Source organism: Lachnellula hyalina (assembly GCF_007821495.1).
Source record: "Lachnellula hyalina strain CBS 185.66 chromosome Unknown contig00031, whole genome shotgun sequence".
NCBI classification, from domain to species: Eukaryota; Fungi; Ascomycota; class Leotiomycetes; order Helotiales; family Lachnaceae; genus Lachnellula; species Lachnellula hyalina.
Genome location: NW_022157145.1, coordinates 168,437 through 189,550, shown reverse-complemented (window position 1 = coordinate 189,550; position 21,114 = coordinate 168,437). Strand labels below are relative to the sequence as shown.

The following is a 21,114-nucleotide window of genomic DNA, read 5'->3' as shown; positions in this document are numbered from 1 at the left end:
ATTCTCCCGAGAACAGCGGATGAGACAGAACAATCAACGTGTACTGGTTAGCGAGCATAGTAAACGCTGTTCCAACTGATGAAATTCTACCGACGCGAGATAAATCCAGGTTGGTTGGTCCGACATAAATTCCACTTGTTATATATGGAGGAAAAGGGACTCGTCTGAGAAATCCATTGAAAAAGCTGATCGTATTTCCACCCTATTACCGCCCGATAAAATCGAACATCTACCGTAGAGATGAGTTGTCCAAAATTCTATGTTGTGGCACGTGTTACGTCGAGGAAGGGGGCGCTTCCTATTGTAAGTTGCATCTATTACACTAGCTTATGAGGCTAAGACTTGTCTAAATTCTGGATTTGCCAACTTGAACTTCAAATGCCGCAGAAGAGTTCCTTTATTGCCAAAACTAACTTTAACAACAACAGTGGAGGGAACGCATCGCGAGTCTCGTCGATGTATCCGCTTCCGAGAAAATGGGAGATTCCTATTACTGGGGCTACTCTCTCGACGGTGACGAGGACACGATTATGGGGTTAGAGGGATACACGCACCCAGTCGGATTCTTCATGGGCCATTTCGAGACGGATGTTTTCAAGGCACAGAACAAATTGATTGATAGGGATGAGCTTCTGGCCACGCAGCAGGGACTGGATAGTCCGGATTATGATTTGCATCATTATGATGAAGCGGGTGGCTGGGTGAAGCGTGCGGATGACCCAGAGAAAGATTCGAAGACGAGTCATCAGGCTGCGTTTCAATTCTATTCCAAGCCGGAAGACCGTGATGAAGTGCTGCAGAAATTGGTCGCGTTTGCGGACGGGTTGAAAGAAACTCAAGGCCCGACTGGACCGATACAGAGTGCCCTCATCCTCAAAGAAGTGAGAGTTCCTACGATGGCGACATTATGGTTACGGTATGTGACACTGATTTGGAGAACTATCTTTCAGCATTCCGTGAAGCTGACTTGGGAGTTGCTGCTAGAACTAAAAGCACAGAAGACTTCAAAGCTTTTCAATCATCCGGCCCGCTTCCAAAGCTCCTTGAGGATCTTAAACCGCTTACTACAGAACTTGTGCTGCGTCAAGCACAATCTTGGGCTGGGCATCTGGTGATTAAACCTTGAAACTGATAGTTTTGCGGAGATGCAGAAAGTTGTTAATATTCTGCTCTGAAAATTGACTGTCTATGAATCCAAGGTTTTCACCACATTATGGGTGCTGCATATTTGTATAGAAGTCTAGTATTCCTTGCTTCAAGTGATGCTTATTTGATTTTGTATTACTAAAGAAGTGAAAATATATTCCTTTGTAAGTAATTCAACCAATACTATATACTCGCATTATTTCAAGTCTCGCTGTCCCACTGTTTTTCTTCCATATTTCTATGCTCTGCGCCACTTGAAGAGCTTAGATCTGATTAAAACAGGGCTCTAAAGAGCTCAAGCTTACTGTCGAACTCTCACTTTGAAACCCATGGATTCCAGGATCTCTGCTAGGGTAAAGGGCTAGTTAGACGTATAGGATTCTACATATCTATGTTAAGTAGTGGATTTATAGTGGGATAGTCAGACTTTACAAAAAGCGAGTATTACCTCTATAAGAATTGAGCCTTATGCCTCGGAGGCATACTGGATTAAGTTCGGGTGCTCTACCGAGGAAGATTACCCAGAATCTTGTTCGTTCGACTTCGAAGATAACTGCCACGTGGCTTAGCGTAGTAGCTTTATATAGACACGACCTTCCCTGGGCATGAGAAAAGTCTGAGATCAGTCTGTTTCATGTCATGAATTAATGCCAAAAAAGAACGTTAAGCTAAGTAATAAGTAGACGGAAACAGAAGTATGATTTTATAATTTATCTCTCCATACAAATAAAGCTTCTTGGCTATATTCACTCCCACTGTGCCATATAAGTCTCAGCACTTTCTAATTCTCGCTCAATGCAGGCAAGATGCGCTTTGCTCCTTGGCACCACGTCGACGTTGAAAGGCAGTGGACATAACAAGACTGCGGAATTGTAGGCGTTCACATCCAAAGAAGTCACTTTCCCTGTCTTAGGATCAATAGGCTCCGAGATATCGAATGCCCACAAAAGCTTGGCGGCAATACGCCACATATTCCGTTCTGCAAGGTGCATTCCGGGACAAATTCGACGTCCAGTGCCATAACCATAGTGGTGTAATTATCGCCTACTTGTTAGCTTAGAGTCAGGGAAGATTTTGAAGGTGGGGTACTCATCTCGTTTTTCAAAGTCACCGACAGAATATTCGTGAGCAAGTTTAGGGTGGTTTAAGAAGCGATCCGGGTTGAACTCTTCGGGATTGGGATATAGTTCTTCGTCATGGTGGATGGCCCACGCGCCGAGGAAAACAGTTGTACCCTTAGGAATCAGCATACCCTCGTATTCATCATCTGTTGAAAATTTTCATTAGCTTGCGTTTCACATGCTGCGGCGAAGGGATCAATCAGACCTTGGGTGCACAGATGAGGTAGGCCTGCAGAAGCACTTTTGAAACATTAGCACTAGTTCTTCGAATACACACCATCATGTAGTCATAACGTACGTTGGTCGCCATCTCATGCCTTCCTTTACGATGCAATTAACGTATGGCAGCTCTTTAAAATCCGAGAATAGTGGGGCTCTATCGGTACCGCACACGGCATCGATTTCCTTCCGTGCCCGCTTTTGTATCTCTGGGTTTTTCGCAAGGGCTAAGATGATGGTCAAGATCTGATTGGCAGTTGTGTCGGCTCCGGCTTCCAAGAGGACTCCAAACAGGTTATTGAAAGCGTGCTGGGACATGGGGAATCCCTTAGCCTCATACTCATCCAGTTTCGTATCAATAAAGCAATCTCTCTTATCACCACGCGCTCTTCTCTTATCGATGATGGCTCTTGCTGTGGTCCACATGGTGTTTTGCATCTCACTGCATTTGTCGGCTCGCTTCTTCCAAGCGGCCCCCGGGATCCATTTCAAAATAGGAAATTCGTCCATTGGGGGATTCGCTCCTGCCTCCTCAATTGTCACCCACTATATTTGCTACAGTATTAGCTCAATGTTCCCGAGGTGTGCCAACAGCAACTGATAATAATTGTTACTACGCACCAAATCCATAAGTTCATAGAACTCCTTATACCAGAAAGAATCAAGGTCTTTTGTTCGTTGGCCCCATATCAGGGTACTAGCAACCGAAGCCGTGTAAAGTCTTGCTAAATCAAACATGCGCTCCGGACGCCGCAGCACGTTGTTCATGAAAAGCACAGCTCTTCATCTCGGTCAGTATCTCATGTAGCGAATAGATAGATCAGGACGGGGTACCCACTCGGCTTCCTGGATTACAAAATGCTTTTCATCCAGAACTTTCGGGCTGAGATTTCGCGAGACAATGGCACGCCTCTCTCTCCACGCCGGCGTCGCGTTCTCCATCGTCAGCCGGTCTCCATGGGTAATGTAGTCGGTCACGTAGGTAAAGGGACGGTCGGAATATTTGCTGCCCTTCTTGTCCAGCATGGCATTCGCGGCTTTGCGATCGCACACCACGACGATATTCCGGGGTCCAATGGTGAGCGAGAAGACCGACCCATACTGGTCAGCCCAGCTGCGAAATCTAGGCAAATGTTAGTTATACGATGCATGGCTATGAGTCGTGAGACTTCAGATGTCTTTTCCTGAAGCTTTTTGCTTTGTACGTACTTTTTGCCGAGCCCTGTCTTGGGTATCTGGAGCGCATTTCCAAGTAGCGGGACCGTGGGAGGTCCTGGCGGCATGCGAGGATCGCGTTTTCCAATCGAATGCGCCTTATAGACCGCTATAGCTAGTAGGGACAGGGAGCCGTACAACAAATACATGTACAGGGGTGTAGACGAAAACGAGGATGGTAGCAAGGATGGAAATGAGGCCATCTTGGATGCAGGTGAAATTGAGTACGCGTGAAATTCGTTACTCCGTAAATGGTATCAGGGTGCCTGCTCACTAACGTTCATACATCTACCTACTTCGTAATCCATATTGCGGGCGCCGTGACCTCTTAAATCAGCCTGTCCTCTTCGTCAATCATCGGATGGATGATGGACGGACTATCTGGTACTCGTAGGTAGATCTCTTTTACAGTACCGATGATGGACCAATTTTCACCTAACCAAAATGCCGTTCCATAGTGAGGAGGCGCTTCATGTGTGTGGCATGGAAATTGGTCCATAACTAGTGGAAAGAATAGTCCGGCATCAATAACTTAATGAAGGATATGGGGAAGACCCGCAGGGATTCAAGAGGCACGAAACATGCCGTCAATCTGTCCGATGAATTGATAGGCCAAAAAGACTCGTATCTCTATGATAAGAAGGGGTGCATCTAGTCAGTATCTCAGTATAAGCTGGCGTTCCTCGCTGCTCTGTCAGTAAGGAAATTTTCTGTGTCGCCTATCTCACAGGCTATAGTAGTCTCCCGTCTTACGCCCCCATTATTACGGAGTATAATCAACCTCACAACCAACCACTACCCCAACACCAAGTTACCCTAGTGCTGGTGACACCAACATCAATACCAATCCCACGAAGCCTACTGGAAGGTACCTAGGTATCAAATCCAAACCTAGCCTATCATCACTAGCCTCATCATCCCCATCATTACCCCATCATGTCGCTACATCGTCCTGCCGCCGTGAAGAACATGTGGGTCTCCATTGCGCAGTCCCGCTTCATGACTCCCCATGCTTTCCAGTACTACTGCGCCGCCAGTGGCATATTCTCGTCCCTGCTCTTTTTTCTGGGATTCGCCGCTGCCGACTTCCTACCCCCTATAAAGCCGTGGTGGACGGCCGAAAAGACAGCCGAGCATTACCAGCATCACACACACCGAGTGCGCATTGGCGCCTCGATGATCGCCCTCTCGGGACTTTTCTACATGCCCTTCTGTGCCGCCATCTCCAGCCAGATGCGGCGCGTGCCGAATCTGCACTATGTCGTGCAGCAGCTCCAGCTAAGTGCCGCAGCGGCCGGCCTGTGGACTTTTGTGCTCCCCGCCATCATCCTAGCCACGACATCGTACCGGCCCGAACGCAACCCCGAGATCACGCAGACGCTCAACGACTTCTTTTGGATCTGTACGCTGATGCCATGGCAAACATTCATGGTGCAGAACTTCTGCTTTTCCTACGCCATCGTCATCGACCAGCGGTCCAAGCCCTTGTTCCCCAAGGAACTGGCTATATTCAACATGATCATCCCTTTCTTCTGGACTGCCTCGACCGGTATCCACTTTACTAAGTTTGGTCCCGCTGCGTACAACGGCGCTCTTAGTTTCTGGTTCCTCGGTATCTCCTTCTGTGGGCAGCTGATAATTGACGCTGTCTTCTTGCTTCGGGCCATCCATTCGGAGCCTGAAGGCGGCGAGCAGATTGTGGACATGTTCCCGAACCGCCTGCCAAAGGGAGATCCCGAGGTTGCCCCCGGGAAGGACATTTAGCTTGGAGGAAAGGGTGATCTCACAGAGGTGGTCGCGCTTTCCGGGGAGGAGAAAGGAGATGGGAGGAGACGGGATGGGATTAGCTGGTAGATAAAAAGGATTTGACAACGGGGTTGAGCTGTGTGGAGTGGATAACTTGGCTTGAGAAATATATTCTTACCTAATAATTATAAAAGCAGTTTTACCTTCCGTAAATTCTCTGATTGGATCGCCTAATTCATACCGCCCTGCTCCCACTTTGTAGCGATCTACCCCGGACTTTGGCGTGAACTTTTAACGTTAAAATGACACTTATATGACCGTTTTTTGGCAATCACCTGGCTAACCTTCATCTGGGTGGATTACTGTTTCTAACCATTAATAAAACTTACCTATGGTTAACCGTAGATCGGCTAATCAAGTCAAATGACTGCTGCACAATTGCTTAGTCAGCAATGCAGCCCGTCTGCAGCCACATCCATATTTAATGCGTAGCACCCCTAGACAAAGTCACTTAAATCGACCGATTTTAGCATTTTTGGAATAATAGCATAGATATTCAGGGTGTGAAGGCATTCCCAAGTTAGTCTAGCCTAGCGTATAATTAGCCCTCTATGGTTGGAAACCCGCTTTTGGATTTTAAGTACTGTAAATTACCAATTCCATTCCAGGGTTAAAAAAACATTACGCTCACTGCCTCTATAGTATACGCGATATCGAACGGGGCGAATATCTAAAGAACTCATGACATGGTATACCTCGAGTGAGATATCAACTTCATGGAATGGAGTGAAGTGGCAAGGTTTTGGTGTGAGAACACTGTCAGGAATAAAGTGCTAAAAGCTGTTAAACACCACCCCACAGCCGCTCATCCTTCAGCAGCCTCTTCATTGCGCCTTCCTCCAGATACACGCTAACATCAACACCATTCCGACTCCAATGCCCGCCTTTATCTCCCTTTTCACCCACTGTCTCCAACACATCCACCAATCCATCTATCGCGGGCATAATCGGCCATACATACCTCACTTTCCCTCCCTTCTCACCCACAAAATCAACCTCGTCCAAACCGAGGTATAGCCAGGTGGTGAGTATGATATGCCTTTTACCTAGGAAACAGCGCCAGATTCGCTGGGGAGAGACCTCGAAAGCTAGATCGTGGAGTTGAGCTGCTATCTTTTCGGGTGTGAATTCTTTCAGAGTATTGCGGATCGTACTTGCTACCGCTGGTAGAGATGGCGGCATTGATGAGGTGGGAATGGTGGTAGGGATTGCTGCGTTCATGATGGGGCTCCCGATAAAGTTGTTGGGCAGTGAAGGAATGATGCGGGGGCGGAGACCAAAGGTCATATCTAGGTATGTTGTTGTGCCCGGTTCGAGGTTCCTGGCCGCGTTGATGCGTGTCCAGACATGTGCGAGCAGTGCGTCTAGCTTGGAAATTTTAGCTGCCTCTTGGGAAGATGTAGCTTGGGTAAAAATGTGTTGGATTTCAGAGGCTGAGAAATGCAGAACCCGGTGGGAGACAGGTGCCTTAGCATCGTATTCATCCCAGGGAAGTGGATCCGTGGGACTCAAGGGGAAATGAGATACTGTGTCAAAACCTGGCGGATTATGAACCGGCCATGGTTGATTAGGGACGTGGATGTAGTTATCATATCTATGACATGGAAGTTTTCGAGCCTTTTCAAGGAGAGCTGGATCGGGAGTTTCAGCGTCGATATCTCCTGCTGCGAAGGCATCTAACCGCTGGGGATCAAAGATCGGTGAAAGGTTTGGCAAAGGTTCCGAATTGAGGATCGCACGTGAGACCATTGAAAAGTCTTTTGAGAATTGCGAAAGAGTTTGCGCATCTGCTAAACTATGCGTAATGGCGATGGCGAGGGCAGTACTGCCGCATGCAAATGTAGTCAATTGGACTACAACATTTGGTGCATCTGGAGGGGTGCGGTCGTTGTTCAAAGATAACGGGACTGAGGGGTAGAGTCCATCGGTGGGCAGTTCGAAGCCATCCCAAGCCTTTTTGCCAGACCTCCGAGATGCCGTATCAGGGAGAAAATCCGAGAGAATCTTAGGGGATGTTGCAGTGACGAACGGAATCCCAAGATCTGTTGGAGCATCGAAAGTCAGATGAACTCTTCGATAGCGCTCATTATGACCAGCGTTGGCTTTGTGAGCAGTATAGGAAAGTCGCCCACACCATTGCGGATAGGAGTTCAACGTTTTAGAAAGAGCGGCTTGAAGGTGCGACGATGATAGGCCGGCCTTTGGACTGCTTGGGGGATCGTAAAACCAAATCGCAGCACAACGAGCAAAGTATGAAACAGTACAATCAATGATGGATAAGGGGATAGTCGAAGGACTTCTTTGTTTTGATTCGGGGAATATGGTGGTCGAAGATATTACTTGGACGTCAAAGGTAGAGTTTTCAACCATAATGGATCAATTTAATGGGAAGCAATCTGAGAACGGGAGCGGCAAAGGACTTGGAGGAATTGACATACAGCTGTTCACTTGAGAGCTCTGATGTATATCACAACACATATTTACCGCCCGGCTCATCCCTGCCTTGACGCAACGTCGCAGAAGGTTCGGATATATTGCTGAGTCAAGATGAGTCGAAATTATTACGAGGTGCAGGACATGATGAGCGCTAAGCTTAATAAGATGCAACTAGACCTTTACCAGTTCCTCTCTCCATGATTACTAAGCATAATCTAGACCCTCTTTATCTAACAAGTATCAACCATAAAGACGCGACCCTCTTGCTCTTATAGCTATAAACCATTTTATCTGTTTCTCTTATTGAATATCAAAGTTCGCTAATTGGTCAAAATTTCCTACCGCCGAGTAGTCTTCCAATACCCATCACTCTCCTCAACCACCACCTTATCCATCCCCTCCACCGGTCCAATGACCTGTACATCCTTCTGCTGCTCCAACAATATATCCCTCGTATGCCACTTCATTGTGAAATTCTCCTTATTCCCCGGTCCCGTCAAGGCAGCAAGCTGTTCGTTAGATGCAGCGTAGATCACGCGTCCAATATGCGCCCAGTATATCGTTGCTTTTGGCCCGTTCACGCGTTAGCAAGATAAAAGAGGCGAGAAAGGAGAGAAAGCCAGGCAGGCAGACGTACCAGAACACATAGCACAAGGCTCCCAAGTACTGACAAGCGTGCATGTCCACAGATACTCCTTGGGGTAATGGCAGTATGCTAGTCTTGCCAACGAGCTCTTCATGTTCCGCTTCATCAGCCTACCTCTCTATCTCTACGTGCCTCTCTCACTCAACTTCACTTTTTCCACAACACTTAGATAAGGTGGTTATATCCACATACCTCAGCATGATTAACCTGATCAACACTCTGGTGCATCAACAGCACCGTCTCATGATCAGGCGCAAGCAACAACGCCGCGAACGGCCTCTTCCCAAACGATACAGCGCGCCGCTGGATTTCGAGGCATTTTTCGATCGCAGTGTTGATTTGAGGTTGGGTGGGGATGCTGCGAGGGGGGAAGAGGGAGGGGACGAGGGATTGGGCCGTTTGGGAGGTGAGTGCTGCTTCTGCGGACATTGTCTGGATGGTTAGTGGGCTCTGATCGGTGAAGTGGGGTAGCAATTGGAAGCTAATTGGAAGCGCGTAAGTACGTACTGCAACGATCTCTTTGTCTTTTGGTTTTTTTCTTGGTTTCATGGGGTATTTAAAGGATGGAGAGATCGTTGCAGTTACTCCGCGACGGTTTGGTGGTTGTGAGAAGCAAGAGTGGGCTGCTATCTCAACCCCTCCCCGTCCCTATCTGGAAACTATGATTACCCAATTCTATTTCTTGTGACTTACCGATATACCTCCAGTCAGTAGGTTTACCACTCTTATTGATAGGCTTAAATAACGTGATTATCGCATACTACTGCATTGGTTACAGGTTTGGAATCATCCAATTAATAACCTGCAGAAATCAGATGCAAGACGATGATCACAAATCGTTAGGGATATTTAAACAAAAGGGAAGAGGTGGGAATACTAATAGCAAGTCTTTTGATGAGATATAGAGAGCTTTAGAAAGTGCACAGGTGAAGCTTGTTTCCTACCAAGTAGACTGCTTAAGATTTACCAACGATAAAGGTTATAAAATGTTAAGCGTAGTAGGGTTATACCGCCCGCAGGATCAAATGAGGCTATGTTGCTAGACGTTTCATACTTCATACGGCGTAAAGATGATTCGAACCCCGCTTTTTCTATAGTGAGGATGTATAGTAATTATTAAATGATCTGGTAAGTTTAAGTACTATTCCTAACCACTTGGTTAGGCAAAAACGGTATGCACTTTATAAAGCGTATCATTTGGACCCTGTAAAGTGATCGAATTACTTTTACGATAGACGGAATAAGGCACAAGATTAAGGATTATATAATTTCCGTGATCAATGTTACTTAGGACCCGTTTCAAATTGAAACTTTCTAGGATATATACCGTAATAGAGGGCTTCCAAACCGTTCGCTAGTCGCAGCTAGGATTCCCTGTTGGAATATGAGGCGCCTTGGATAAAACGACCTTATTTCCTTAGCGAAAAAATAAGTGAGACACTAAAAAATACCCTCTCAAAATATATAAAAGCCAGATTCTTCTAAAACTCAACAATATATTAGGTGTCCTCCTAAAACATGCTAAGATGTTAGATAGGAATTTTTTATAGATAATTGATAATATCATTCTATCCTGAAAGTAAACCTTTTCATGAGTATTCCTCGATTTTCGCCATTTAGTATCTCACTCATTTTATTTTATTACAAAGGAGCCTATCAACTCCCTTGCCTCGGTACCCTGCAACATGCGTGCGGACAATTTCCAGGGGCGCGGGCGCGGGTCCCAGATCTCGTAAATCTAGCCTAGCGTCGTGATCCTTCAAGGTTATTATTAGAACCCATCATCGACTTTCATAGACATATGACCGACCACCAGAACCATTATCTAACCTTTACTCCACAATCCTCACCTTCTGTCTCAATCAACAAACAAACAATGACAATTCCATCCCCGCGCCCACGCGCGGCTCTCTTCATATGCTCTATCCTTCTTCTACTAGCCTCGATACTTACAGCGACGTTGTATTCGTCGATCCTAGCGTTCATTTCCACGCCGAGCGCGGATTCATCTCGACTTGTTAATTCCGACGGGCAGGCGTATCCGGTCTTGGAAGTGCTGCCGCAGAATCTAAATACGGCGAGTGCGAAATGGGCGCTTGCGTCAAGTGGTGTTTCGATAGTGGTTTCCTCGACGTGCGTGATATTCGCGGTGCTGTTTTGGCCGGATGGCGATAAGGTGGGTAGTTGGAACGCTTGTGAATGAGTTTCTATGATTCTATTCTATTGTTATAATTTATGTATCTCTACCCCCTTTCTCAAATCCATCTCTGCACATATAGTATTTTTAATCCGCGGTAAGAATTTCATGGAACGGAAGAAAAGGCTAACCACACACACAATCAGACATACCCAATCCCGCCCATCAACCCCCTAATCTCCACCCTCTTCCTCAACGCCCTCCTCTCCCTCCTCACGACGCTCTACCTCCTCATCACCCGCTTTCAATCCTCTACCTTCGACGCCTCGTACCGGGGCGTGTGGGGACTATACGACAAAGGGAGTTTCGATTTCGAATCCTGGGCATGTCAGGTGAGTAGCTACGCGAATAGTTTTCCGCAGCGTGAGTGCGGGAATGCGGTAGCGGCGCGGGGGGCAGATGTGGTTTGTTGTGTGCTTGCGGTGGGGGTGGCTTGGGTGGGGTGCTGGGCGTTAGGGGGGGAGAGGCGGGTTGTGTTGGGGGCGGAGGAGAGGAGGAGGAAGAGGGAGGAGATTTGGCTGGGGAGTGATGACTTTGGGAGGGAGATACAGATGATGTATTAAGGTTGAGCTTTGAAGGACATGTATATGTTTTTTACATTAACTGATATTGAATTTTGGCTTTTGTCTTTACTTTTCCATTCCACCCGATTCATGCTTCATTCAAAAGTCAGAATCCAGCCAGTAGCTTCTGTCGAACTCTTTCCGTTTAAACCTCCCCATATAATCACACTGGTCGCATCCAAGTCTCCTAGACTTGAACTGGCGAACCACCCTCGTTCCCCAGGAACCAACTTGTGCACATCTTCTCCCTCAACTCCTTCAGCATCTGCAACAGCCACCGGACTCCAAAGACCTTCTCCTGTTTCTCGTCCTAGAGCTTGCCATGTAGCGTCCTTGAAGCTTGCGCCGGTCATTCCTAGAGGTGGGCACTGAAATGTCCAGACATCTCCCCAGTATTTCCCTGCTCCATCATGGCCTTCAGTGCTTGGATCCCTTTCGCCAAGCAAAAGAACCAAGTATTCTCTTCCCATGCCGGTAGTAATCGTTTCCATACCCGCGACACTTCGATTTTCTGGGGACACCATATTCTCCGCTTTGAAATCCAACGTCTGCCAGCTTCCCTTCGCAGTAACCCCAACCTCTCCAGTACCACCCTTACTGTCACTGAACGTCTCAAGTTGCAATTCCAAGAAATCGAGCTCGCCACCTTCTTCGTCGGCCCCGTTAAATCCGCCATATCGATAAATCCTCTGCTTCGAAACAGCAATGGACGTCCACCCCTCGGCTTCCCCGGCGCAGTAAGGAATTCCTTCCACGTCCGACTCCGAACATCAAAGCCCCAAAGATCACCGATCGTCCGACTACTAACATCAGATCCCCAGAGCTCGTCGGTCCTCGTACTAGCAGGACACCCCGCATGCACAAAAACCGTCCCATATCCCCCCCTCTGCTCATCCGTCTTGGCACCCTCCGCAATCACACCCACACTCGGGCTTTCCGTCGCCTGGTCAACTTTTACACTATTCATATTCGCTGGCTGTGGCTTCTCAATCGCAACACTACTGTGATACGAGCGCGCTTCCGGGTACGGCGTCCCAGGAACGGGATCGAGGTATGTCCAGACATCCAATCTAGTATCATAGATCCAGACTCTCCCATATTCCTCCAGCGGCTTCATATCCCTACCTCCCCTCCCCCCAAACACGAAAATCCGCTCTCCAATCACAGCCGCCGTATGTCCGACTCGCTTTCCCGGTACTTCGTCTTCTGAAAGCTCGGGTTTCGCAGACACGGCTTTGTAGTCGGAGGAAGAGACGGAGCCGGATGGGAGGGTTATGATGTGCATATCGTTATCGATTGGTTCACCTGAGGATGAACCTTCGCCGCCGAAGATGTAGGCACGGCCGGCAACTATGGAAAGACTGTGGGAGGAGCGGGGGAGCGGCGGGGCGTCGATGCGGCGCCATTGCGCATTTAGGGGATGGGTGGCTTGGACGAGGCCTTTGACGGCGGCTGCGGCTGCTGTTGCAGTTTCCATCATTTTGGCGGTGTTTTTGAAGGTTATTGTCTGTGTATGAGTAGGGAAGAGAAGTGGTATGTAGTTGTATGTTTGTCTGGGGTCTGGCGTGAATGGAATGGCGGGGAGGGGTCTTGGCAATGACGTTTTGCAGGGGTAGCTGTGAGACTGGGGTATGCCTTTTATGTTATGGGAACTGGTTTTGGTGTATATACTGTCAGCTAGAACTTGAATACCAGCTACCCGCCCGAGCCGTCCCAACGCGACTCTGCGATCCTTCCACCATCGGAATGGATCGCTATTCGATGGATTAGAATAACCCCGGGAATGATATTGTGCATTATCACTTCGGCTGGCACCTGAGTCCTAATTTGTTCGATGCAATTCGCTACACATATTACTACTATTCCATGCTTGCCTTGCGTATCTCACCGGCGACTGAGGACTTAATGCATCGCCAATGTGCCATTATCAGAGATCAATTTACAACTGGAGAGACTGTCACGGGAACTAGGCAGTGAACTCGTGTTGGTTGATAAGGGAAACATACATTCTCCAGGAAAGCGCCAAATTTTTGATGTGAGAAGAAATGGTTCTGACCTCCACTATAACTGATTATCCCACACTAACCTGCTCATCCAGTTTATATAGCTAAAATCACCGATTGAACTCCTCTATACATCATCTTGGCTACAGAATACTCATAAAGACCCACGCTCTGGCCTATTCTTGTTCTTCTCTCGTCCGCGCTCACTTAACTTCATCTAGCACTAGCTATCCAGGTCAAAGAACGGCTTGAGACAGCCTTAGTCCTACTTGCGCTGTTGATCACTTGTATGCTACAATATCAGGACCGCGTAGGGATGAAAACTTTGAGATATTCCCTCAACCCGGGATCGCATGCATAGACATACGTTCCACGGATACCACGCGTCATGAGCACCGCATAGATCTGTGTAATGAATCGCAGCAAGTCATCATCCGAATACTTCCTGCCGAGAACCGGGTTGTTCTCCTTGCCCTTCTTGTCAAAGTACGAGTTGCGATCAATGAAAAGGCGCCTCCGCTCAGGGTCGAATCGCAGATCAAGACCAATAATAACACCAACGTAGTTCAGATCGTAGCCTTGGACCGTATGGATTGATCCTACTTCCTCTGGCGCTTTGCTAGAAGAAATCCAGTCAGCAATGACGCTGTTCCAGCGGAGCTGCGTCTGGCCAATTTCTATGTCGAACTCGTTCCTATCCTTTTTACTCTTCCACGGCCATGCAAAGCCAGCGACCATCCGTGAAAGGCCTACTTCAGCGTTACGTTGAAAAATTTGGTCTCGCATATGTGTAACGCTGTCGAACGAGCGAAAATCATATTCTCCAAAATCCTGTCTCACTCTTGGATACGAGAGAGGGTGAGGATCTAGAATCCAACGAACGGAAGACACGAAATCGGATCCCGCTTTGACACGCATCTGAGTCCGAAGTTGAAAATGCCGTCCCGATGCGCGCGTGTCGGCGACCAGACCCGACAACAGCTCTGTGGGCAGATCAGCTGGTCGAACACTCTGCGCTGCGTCTAAGAGGAATATTTGATGTCGACTCTTCGCTCGTATCCAATCAAGTTGGGTCCTGCTTTTATCGTCGCTGCCAAAGAGCTCGCTCGTGATGGTTGCGAACTTGGTGTTAAGGACTGCCCCTGCTTGGTTGGCACGTTGATTAAGCCGATGGGTTTCATCAACCAACAGGAGGTCGAAAATTCCCTCTGCTTCTCCAACTTTGAAAGGGTCCATGACCATTGAGGGCTGAAGCCCAGGCGTTTTCCCGAAGACAATCTTGATGGACTTTCGCAACGATTGCTGGGGCACCACTAGGCCGATGCGGAGATCGTGAAGTAGCCGTTGATTCCTTTCGGTAAAGAAATTAGAGAACCGCAAGTCGCTATCCAGATCTTCTAGCGAAGTAAATGACTTGATGTCGATGAGTAGTTTGATCAGATATATGGCCATGACCGTCTTGCCTGTGCCCGGATCGCCTTGGACGACGATTGTGCTTTTGCTGCCTCTCTCGACATCAATAAGAAGCCCATTGACGATTTCCTCTACCGAGTTGGCTTGATCTTCCGTCAGCGCTTTGAATGGCGACAACTTGAAAAGGTCGCTGTTTTCGATTTCGGGGATACTTCGCGTGAAGACGCCCTCCGCCTTGAGTCGTTCGAAGATGTTGCGAAAACCCTCGCGGTACATCTCGCGTTGATAGTACTGCGTTTCCGTGATGCCGTTATTTCGGTTGAGCACCCGATTAGCACCGTCGCCGGCCAACATTTTGATAAGGTAAGACTCCAAGTCAAGGCAAACCGACTTATTAAATCTCTCATCAATGATGACACGAATGTTCTTGAGGTGCTGTTTCGCGGGCGTTTTGAGATGCTGATTCATTCGGCTGGCGGCATTGAGCGTCTCCCCAACGTAGATGTCCCTCAGCGTGTTCGAATTGGCGTGTGCGGCGCCATTGCCGTCGTCCAATACATACACGACAGGCCAATTGCCATGTTTCTCGTCATGGGACTTCCAGGTTGTAACGGCTGCTTGGGAGAATTCAAGCCGTGCCAAGTTCATCATACTTTTTGCTGCTTCCTCGAGCTTTATCAACGGGATACTTCTTGCGCGTGGTTTCGAGCTTCTCCAGCACGATCTGCTCAGGATCGGCTCCGATGCGATCAGCGAGAAGGAGACAGTAGGTCAGTACGTCTGCAAGTTCTTCTCGTACGCGCTTCGGGTTTGCTTCAGCGCCCCACTGAAAGCACTCGAGAAGTTCGCCAGCTTCGATCGCAACGCTCTTGGCGAGGTTTTCCGGAGTGTGGAACTGCGCCCAGTCGCGTTCGGCGACGAATGCCGCGAGGGTTTCGTGGGTGGCCTTGCTAACCATTGGGTTCGAAGTAGAGATGAAGGAAGAGAAGAGAGAGAAGAAAGAGAAGAATAAAGAGGAAGAAGGTCAGCGAAAGTAGCAAAATAGCAGCCTTGGGGAATTTGACTTCTGAACAAGATATATGAAGAGAAGGAAAAGAAACACTTCGAGCGCGGGAAGGAACTCCTCTTAAGTTCCGTAGAGTTATCGCCTTTCCTTTCCTTTCCTTTCCATTCCATTCGTCAAGACCAGCCACGGCGCGAAGCAGGCCCATTTCCACAGGCTGGCCGCTACAAATGGCGCACGGGATCTCTGCGGTGGGACGGGACGGCCAGAACCGGGTTGCCGTTAGTCGACTTACGCTAACTAGCTTAGTAGTGTATAAAATGCATAAGTAAACGGAACGCACCACTGCACGAACGCGAAAAGTGACTTACGGCCCCACCAAAACAAGTAGCGAAGTCAGGTCACTTCAAGTTCAAGCATTTTTGTAACTATTCCTAACTTTTAATATGAATTAGTCTATAGCCCTATATAGCCTTTTTCTTTACTTATCCTAGCAGGTATTAATATAAGTTATCGCACGTAGTGATGTCTGAACGAAGCGGGTGAGTTAAAGAGTAAAGATCTGAAGCTTATGAAGTGTATTGATCAATCTGTCTGGAGAGAGAAAGGGCATACGAGTGAAAGCTCTAAATATACAGGAAGCGCTTAGTAAGTGTCACGACATCACTCACGTGCCGTGACATAAGTCTTAGATATTGAGCTTTTATTATTACAAATTAATAATTTAAAGTGCTCAAAGGCCCAGGTGAGAAGGAGACTTGCACCTGGCAACCTTTTCGAATCACTTTCAAATATAGTTCGATACAGTAAACAAAGTCAGCGACAGCAAAATTGACGTGCTTCATCGTCGTCTTTATTATGTGTGTGCTTGGGCTAGTCAAAGCTGATGGAACGGCAAGCCTTGGTGTTTATGTAGTTGTTGCACTGTGACCGGGGCTGGAAGGTAGGTGTAGAGGAGAGGCTCAGAGGGTTCTGCCGCTACGCTAGATGTCAAGCGAGGGGTTTAGGGGGAGTTTAGAAGTAAGTCACATGATAGAATAAGACACCTAATTCCAGAGGAACCAGAGGAAACGGTTCCGCCACAATGAAAGAAAGTCACAATAAAAATATGGCAGCCACAGAGTTGTCTGGGAGAGAAATGGAAATAAAAATGGAGGTTCTTGAAGAACAGCACGTGATAACTACTCATATGATATCTACAGTGAAGAATAATATCTGAAAATAGATACTCGATCAGATTAGATTGGTATGCCGGGAAAGAAGGCTAGCAAGCCTCTGACATCATCTGACATCATTTCGTGGCTTTTGACACAATCTTACACCATGAATAAAATCATACTGAAACCGAGGGATTCCTTGAAGCTTGCCGGCCTTTTTCAGGCTAGTACCGACATCACGTGCCATACGCACCGCCACACTGCCACACTTGTCTCGGATCAGCCGCATGTGGCGGTAGGCTTGCCAATCATCTGCTGTAGATCTGAAGATCTTATGTCATGCATGACGTTCCAGCCACAGGATATGACGTTTGAAGGTCTCGCTTTATGGCAGAGCTGCCATCCTGCCTCCGCACGGAAGAACCAATACGGAGTAATGTGGCCGGAAAGGTAATTATGTAACCTTGGCTGGCAGCCATCAAAACCTGGCAGCCACCAAGCGGGACGGGGGATCTGCGGGGAGTCTACCGAAAATGACGATCGTGCCCCTCGTTTGTGTCACAATCGGGAAGATGCAGATTTGGTTCTGATGTTTCGTTTGTGTACATCCGAATTACGCCATGGCAATTCCCTCATCTCACCTTTTCCGATGCTGGGGAATCAGGTTTTGGGTGGCGCTCCTTGCTTGGCGGCCCCTTCTTAGCCCTTCTAGCCCTTCCTCTTTGAATAACTTGGTGGGAAGGTGGGCAGGTGGGGTAGGTTCTTGCCTGGTAGGTAGGTATATATATAAAGGTCTCCTTCCCTTTTTCTTTTCTACATAAACATCTTCCCTCAACTCAACAAACCGAGAACCAAAACAAACCGAATCAATCATCAACTGCAAAACTTCATCAATACCATACCTAAATACCAACCTTCACCATGTCTGGCGCAATCAACAAAGTCAAGGATGCTCTCCACCTCAACAAGGACCATACCACCACTGGAACTACCGGCACCACAGGCACTCACACCACAGGCACCCACACCACAGGTGCTCACACCGGCAGTGGTGTACCTGAGGGAGTCGCTGGTCCTCACAGCTCCCGCGCAGCTAATGCCGCTGATCCTGTTTGTCCTCCTCCTTCCAATTACCACAAGTAGCCTTGCTAATTCCCCTGAAGCGTGTCGATTCAGACTTAGATTCTTCTAGACATACCGGCACTGGATACACTGGCACCAGCACTGGTGCTGGCGTTGGACACACTGGCACCCACACTACCCAGTAAGTTAGCCATCAACTGCACTCCTCCCTTATGTCCTTGGATCTTATTGATAATCCTTCTCTTACAGCACCACCGGAGCTCACACTGGCACTGGCATTGGTAGCTCAAACCATGGAACCAGCACCGTGGGCCCACACTCTACAGACACTGCCAACAAGTTAGACCCAAGAGTCGATAGCGACCTCTCCAAGACCCACCACACCACTGGCACCACCGGTACCCACGGTACTTCAGGTCTCACAGGATCACACAACACTGCTGGTACCCACACCACACATGGCACCACTGGTCTTGGAGGCACCCACACCGGCAACACTTCAGGCACCCACACAGGTACAACTGGTGGCATCTCGCACTCGACCAATGCTGGTCCACACAACGTATGTATCCTCCCTCGTCTTGCTTTGTATATCTCCTTCCTCTAAAGAGCAATTTCTAACACGTCACAGTCGAACGTTGCCAACAAGGCTGATCCTCGAGTTGATTCCGACCTTGATGGCAGAGGCAACCGCCACGGAGCTTCTACCGGAGCTAGCGCAGGTGTCTTTGGCGCATCAGGCAGCCACGCAACTGCTGGCTCAGGAACTGCTCAGAACACTGCAGGCCCGCACAACAGTGACTTGCTGAACAAGGTTGACCCTGTAGGCCTACCCTTCTCAATACCACCCACTATTAGAGCCTCTCGCTAACACAAAACAGCGCGTCGACTCCGACAGAGATGGTTCCAAGACGGTTGGCGGCAATAAGACCCACGCTTGAGTCTTTAATCCTACTGGTGAGGCTCAACCAACTAGTATATATCAACTTCTTACTAACTTTATCTCAGGGGCACAGCTACAACACATCGCGATGTTCAATGACGCCTCTTAAGTCCCCCCCATCGGTTTTTGCAGCTCATCAAGGTGAACTGCCATTTCTGATGACCGTACGAGACGTCACAGCGTTGTGTCCCACCAGGAAAAGCTCTCTGGTGTCTGATATTTTTACGGCGAATCAAATACCCGAAGAGCACCGTGCAATCGGATAGCTTTCTTCACATACCTGACTTTTCTTTTTTTTACGATGAGCCTGTACAATACGGCGATATGATGGCACGATGGAGAATGAATAAGCATCAAATAGCTAATAAAAAAACGTTGGCTTTGAAATCAGTCTATTGTGCATATTATTTGAAGATTTGTTATTCCAAAATCACAAAGTGTCTGCCGTCTTTTTGAGTTCAGTCAACCTGATCGCTTCACCGGATGGGTTCGAACGCTAAATTAACATTGTACATCCATACCACTTGGTCTCTGGTGGTGCACCAATTAACACATATAAGGCTGATAATGATGTTGCACTGGCAACGACTCTACCACATGGTGAAGAAAGATGGGCATGTTTCAAGAAATAGTACATTTACATAAAAGCATCCAATCAAAAACAAATTATGAATAGATTATCATAGTAAGGAATCTGGACGAGGAGAATTAAGAGCCCTGCCTAGCAGAAGACTTTCATGTGTGGAAGTGGTTCTGCATATTTGAACTCTTCTATTATATTAGCCTTGATCCTAAAACCAGCAACCCATAAATCATGATTCATGACAGACGTAGTCCTATAACCTACTCTTTTCCTTTTCCTTCTTAGCCCTCTCCCGATTCTCCTGCGCCATCCTCAGCAGCGCATACAAACTCTGCAGCCTCGGCATCTCCAGGCCCCTCTCCCTCGCCATGCGAATCGGATTCCCTAATATAACCTCCAACTCCATCCTCCTCCCCGCCTCCCAATCAATCAACATACTCGGCTTACTCCCACTCGTGTTCTTCTTCGTACTGTTTAGAATAGCGTCCGCGGTGGCGAAGTCGGCTGGCAGGGAAGTGCCGAGCACTTTCGGGGCCGTGGATAGCACTTCTTGCATCACGCCGCGCAAGTGCGTGTGCAGTTCGGGGTCGAGGGTCATGGATGCGTTGGGGGTCCCGCCGGAGAGGACTGCCGAGGGGTTCATGGATGCGTTGATGGCGATCTTGTGCCAGCGTACCATTTGCAGTTTCGAGTGCGTGTATTCTTCTGCGTCGGCTATCCCGCCTGCGCGGAGCATGTCTATGAAATCCTTGTTGCGGTCAATGGCCGTTCTTGTTCTCGATGTGGTCGTTGCGCTCGTGTTGGGCAGGTATGGACCGATGCTAATCCGCGTCCAGCGATTATGCGCAATCACGCCCGGCTCGCTCTGCGCGGCGCTGGCAATCGTAACCGCGCTCAGTATAACAGTATCCGGAAACCGTCTCGCGTACGGATCTTCAACCCCTAATCCATTCTGCACCAGCACCACGGCCGTCCTGCCCCCCTCCAACAAGCCCGTCAGGATCTCCGAATCATCACTCACGTCCGGCAGCGCCTTGGTGCTCACGAGTATATAATCCCACGCGATATTCGCAGCGGCTGCTTCGGCGGGGTTGGCGAAGACGTGCGCGGGGACGAAGGTGTAGGCGCCGTAGGTCGGCGATGTGATGGTGAAGCCGCGCTGGGTGACGGCTGTGTAGTTCGAGCGGCAGATTACGGAGACAAGAGTGTTGGGCGCGAGGGCTAAGCGCGAGGCGTAGAATGCGCCGATGGCGCCGGCGCCGAGGATTAGGATGTTCGTGGTTGTGGGGGGCATGATTGGGATGGCATTGTTCAGGGGGGGTTGGTTTGGAGATCGTGAAGTGAGGTGAGGTGAGGTGAAGTTTGTTTATGCCGAGGCGCGGGGTAGCTGGGGTTACAGTAGCCGAGAAAGATAGGGGATGGGGATAGCTTTGTTTCTGAAATATAGCAAAAGAATTGCATCGCCCCAACCTTCCCGGGATTGCTGTAACATCTCAGAAGAAAAGAATTGTGCTTACAAACTTGTTACTTTATTGCAATTTGATAAGCCAGTAGTTAAAAGTTTACATTTTTGTATGCCG

The 21,114-nt window shown here is 48.4% G+C and overlaps 8 protein-coding genes across 8 annotated transcripts; 3 read left to right on the top strand and 5 right to left on the bottom strand.

Annotated features, from left to right (window-relative positions):
* Positions 1 to 240: 240 nt before the first annotated feature.
* On the top strand, positions 241 to 1,126 carry LHYA1_G002851 (uncharacterized protein; the record flags this gene model as incomplete). The annotated part of the gene is made up of 3 exons (XM_031147825.1): positions 241 to 303; positions 429 to 916; positions 994 to 1,126. The coding sequence occupies 3 exons, from the start codon at positions 241 to 243 to the stop codon at positions 1,124 to 1,126; spliced, it is 684 nt and encodes a 227-aa protein (XP_031007220.1).
* Positions 1,127 to 1,892: 766 nt separating this feature from the next.
* patI_7 (Cytochrome P450 monooxygenase) lies at positions 1,893 to 3,904 on the bottom strand (the record flags this gene model as incomplete). The annotated part of the gene is made up of 7 exons (XM_031147824.1): positions 1,893 to 2,125; positions 2,195 to 2,413; positions 2,473 to 2,507; positions 2,566 to 3,032; positions 3,108 to 3,267; positions 3,325 to 3,609; positions 3,696 to 3,904. The coding sequence occupies 7 exons, from the start codon at positions 3,902 to 3,904 to the stop codon at positions 1,893 to 1,895; spliced, it is 1,608 nt and encodes a 535-aa protein (XP_031007221.1).
* Positions 3,905 to 4,637: 733 nt separating this feature from the next.
* LHYA1_G002849 (uncharacterized protein) lies at positions 4,638 to 5,465 on the top strand (the record flags this gene model as incomplete). Its single annotated transcript, XM_031147823.1, has 1 exon — positions 4,638 to 5,465. The coding sequence occupies one exon, from the start codon at positions 4,638 to 4,640 to the stop codon at positions 5,463 to 5,465; it is 828 nt and encodes a 275-aa protein (XP_031007181.1).
* On the bottom strand, positions 5,031 to 7,877 carry AHT1 (Agmatine hydroxycinnamoyltransferase; the record flags this gene model as incomplete). The annotated part of the gene is made up of 2 exons (XM_031147822.1): positions 5,031 to 5,548; positions 6,299 to 7,877. The coding sequence occupies 2 exons, from the start codon at positions 7,875 to 7,877 to the stop codon at positions 5,031 to 5,033; spliced, it is 2,097 nt and encodes a 698-aa protein (XP_031007180.1).
* Positions 7,878 to 8,281: 404 nt separating this feature from the next.
* On the bottom strand, positions 8,282 to 9,018 carry LHYA1_G002847 (putative cytosine deaminase; the record flags this gene model as incomplete). The annotated part of the gene is made up of 3 exons (XM_031147821.1): positions 8,282 to 8,508; positions 8,581 to 8,677; positions 8,782 to 9,018. The coding sequence occupies 3 exons, from the start codon at positions 9,016 to 9,018 to the stop codon at positions 8,282 to 8,284; spliced, it is 561 nt and encodes a 186-aa protein (XP_031007183.1).
* A 4,634-nt stretch (positions 9,019 to 13,652) lies between these two features.
* On the bottom strand, positions 13,653 to 15,723 carry YPL245W (Uncharacterized protein; the record flags this gene model as incomplete). Its single annotated transcript, XM_031147820.1, has 2 exons — positions 13,653 to 15,417; positions 15,455 to 15,723. The coding sequence occupies 2 exons, from the start codon at positions 15,721 to 15,723 to the stop codon at positions 13,653 to 13,655; spliced, it is 2,034 nt and encodes a 677-aa protein (XP_031007182.1).
* A 2,123-nt stretch (positions 15,724 to 17,846) lies between these two features.
* On the top strand, positions 17,847 to 18,949 carry LHYA1_G002845 (uncharacterized protein; the record flags this gene model as incomplete). The annotated part of the gene is made up of 5 exons (XM_031147819.1): positions 17,847 to 18,035; positions 18,089 to 18,189; positions 18,258 to 18,570; positions 18,640 to 18,831; positions 18,890 to 18,949. 5 exons carry the CDS (start codon positions 17,847 to 17,849, stop codon positions 18,947 to 18,949), a joined length of 855 nt encoding a protein of 284 aa, XP_031007185.1.
* Positions 18,950 to 19,787: 838 nt separating this feature from the next.
* On the bottom strand, positions 19,788 to 20,828 carry YDL144C_2 (Uncharacterized protein; the record flags this gene model as incomplete). The annotated part of the gene is made up of 1 exon (XM_031147818.1): positions 19,788 to 20,828. One exon carries the CDS (start codon positions 20,826 to 20,828, stop codon positions 19,788 to 19,790), a length of 1,041 nt encoding a protein of 346 aa, XP_031007184.1.
* Positions 20,829 to 21,114: the final 286 nt, after the last annotated feature.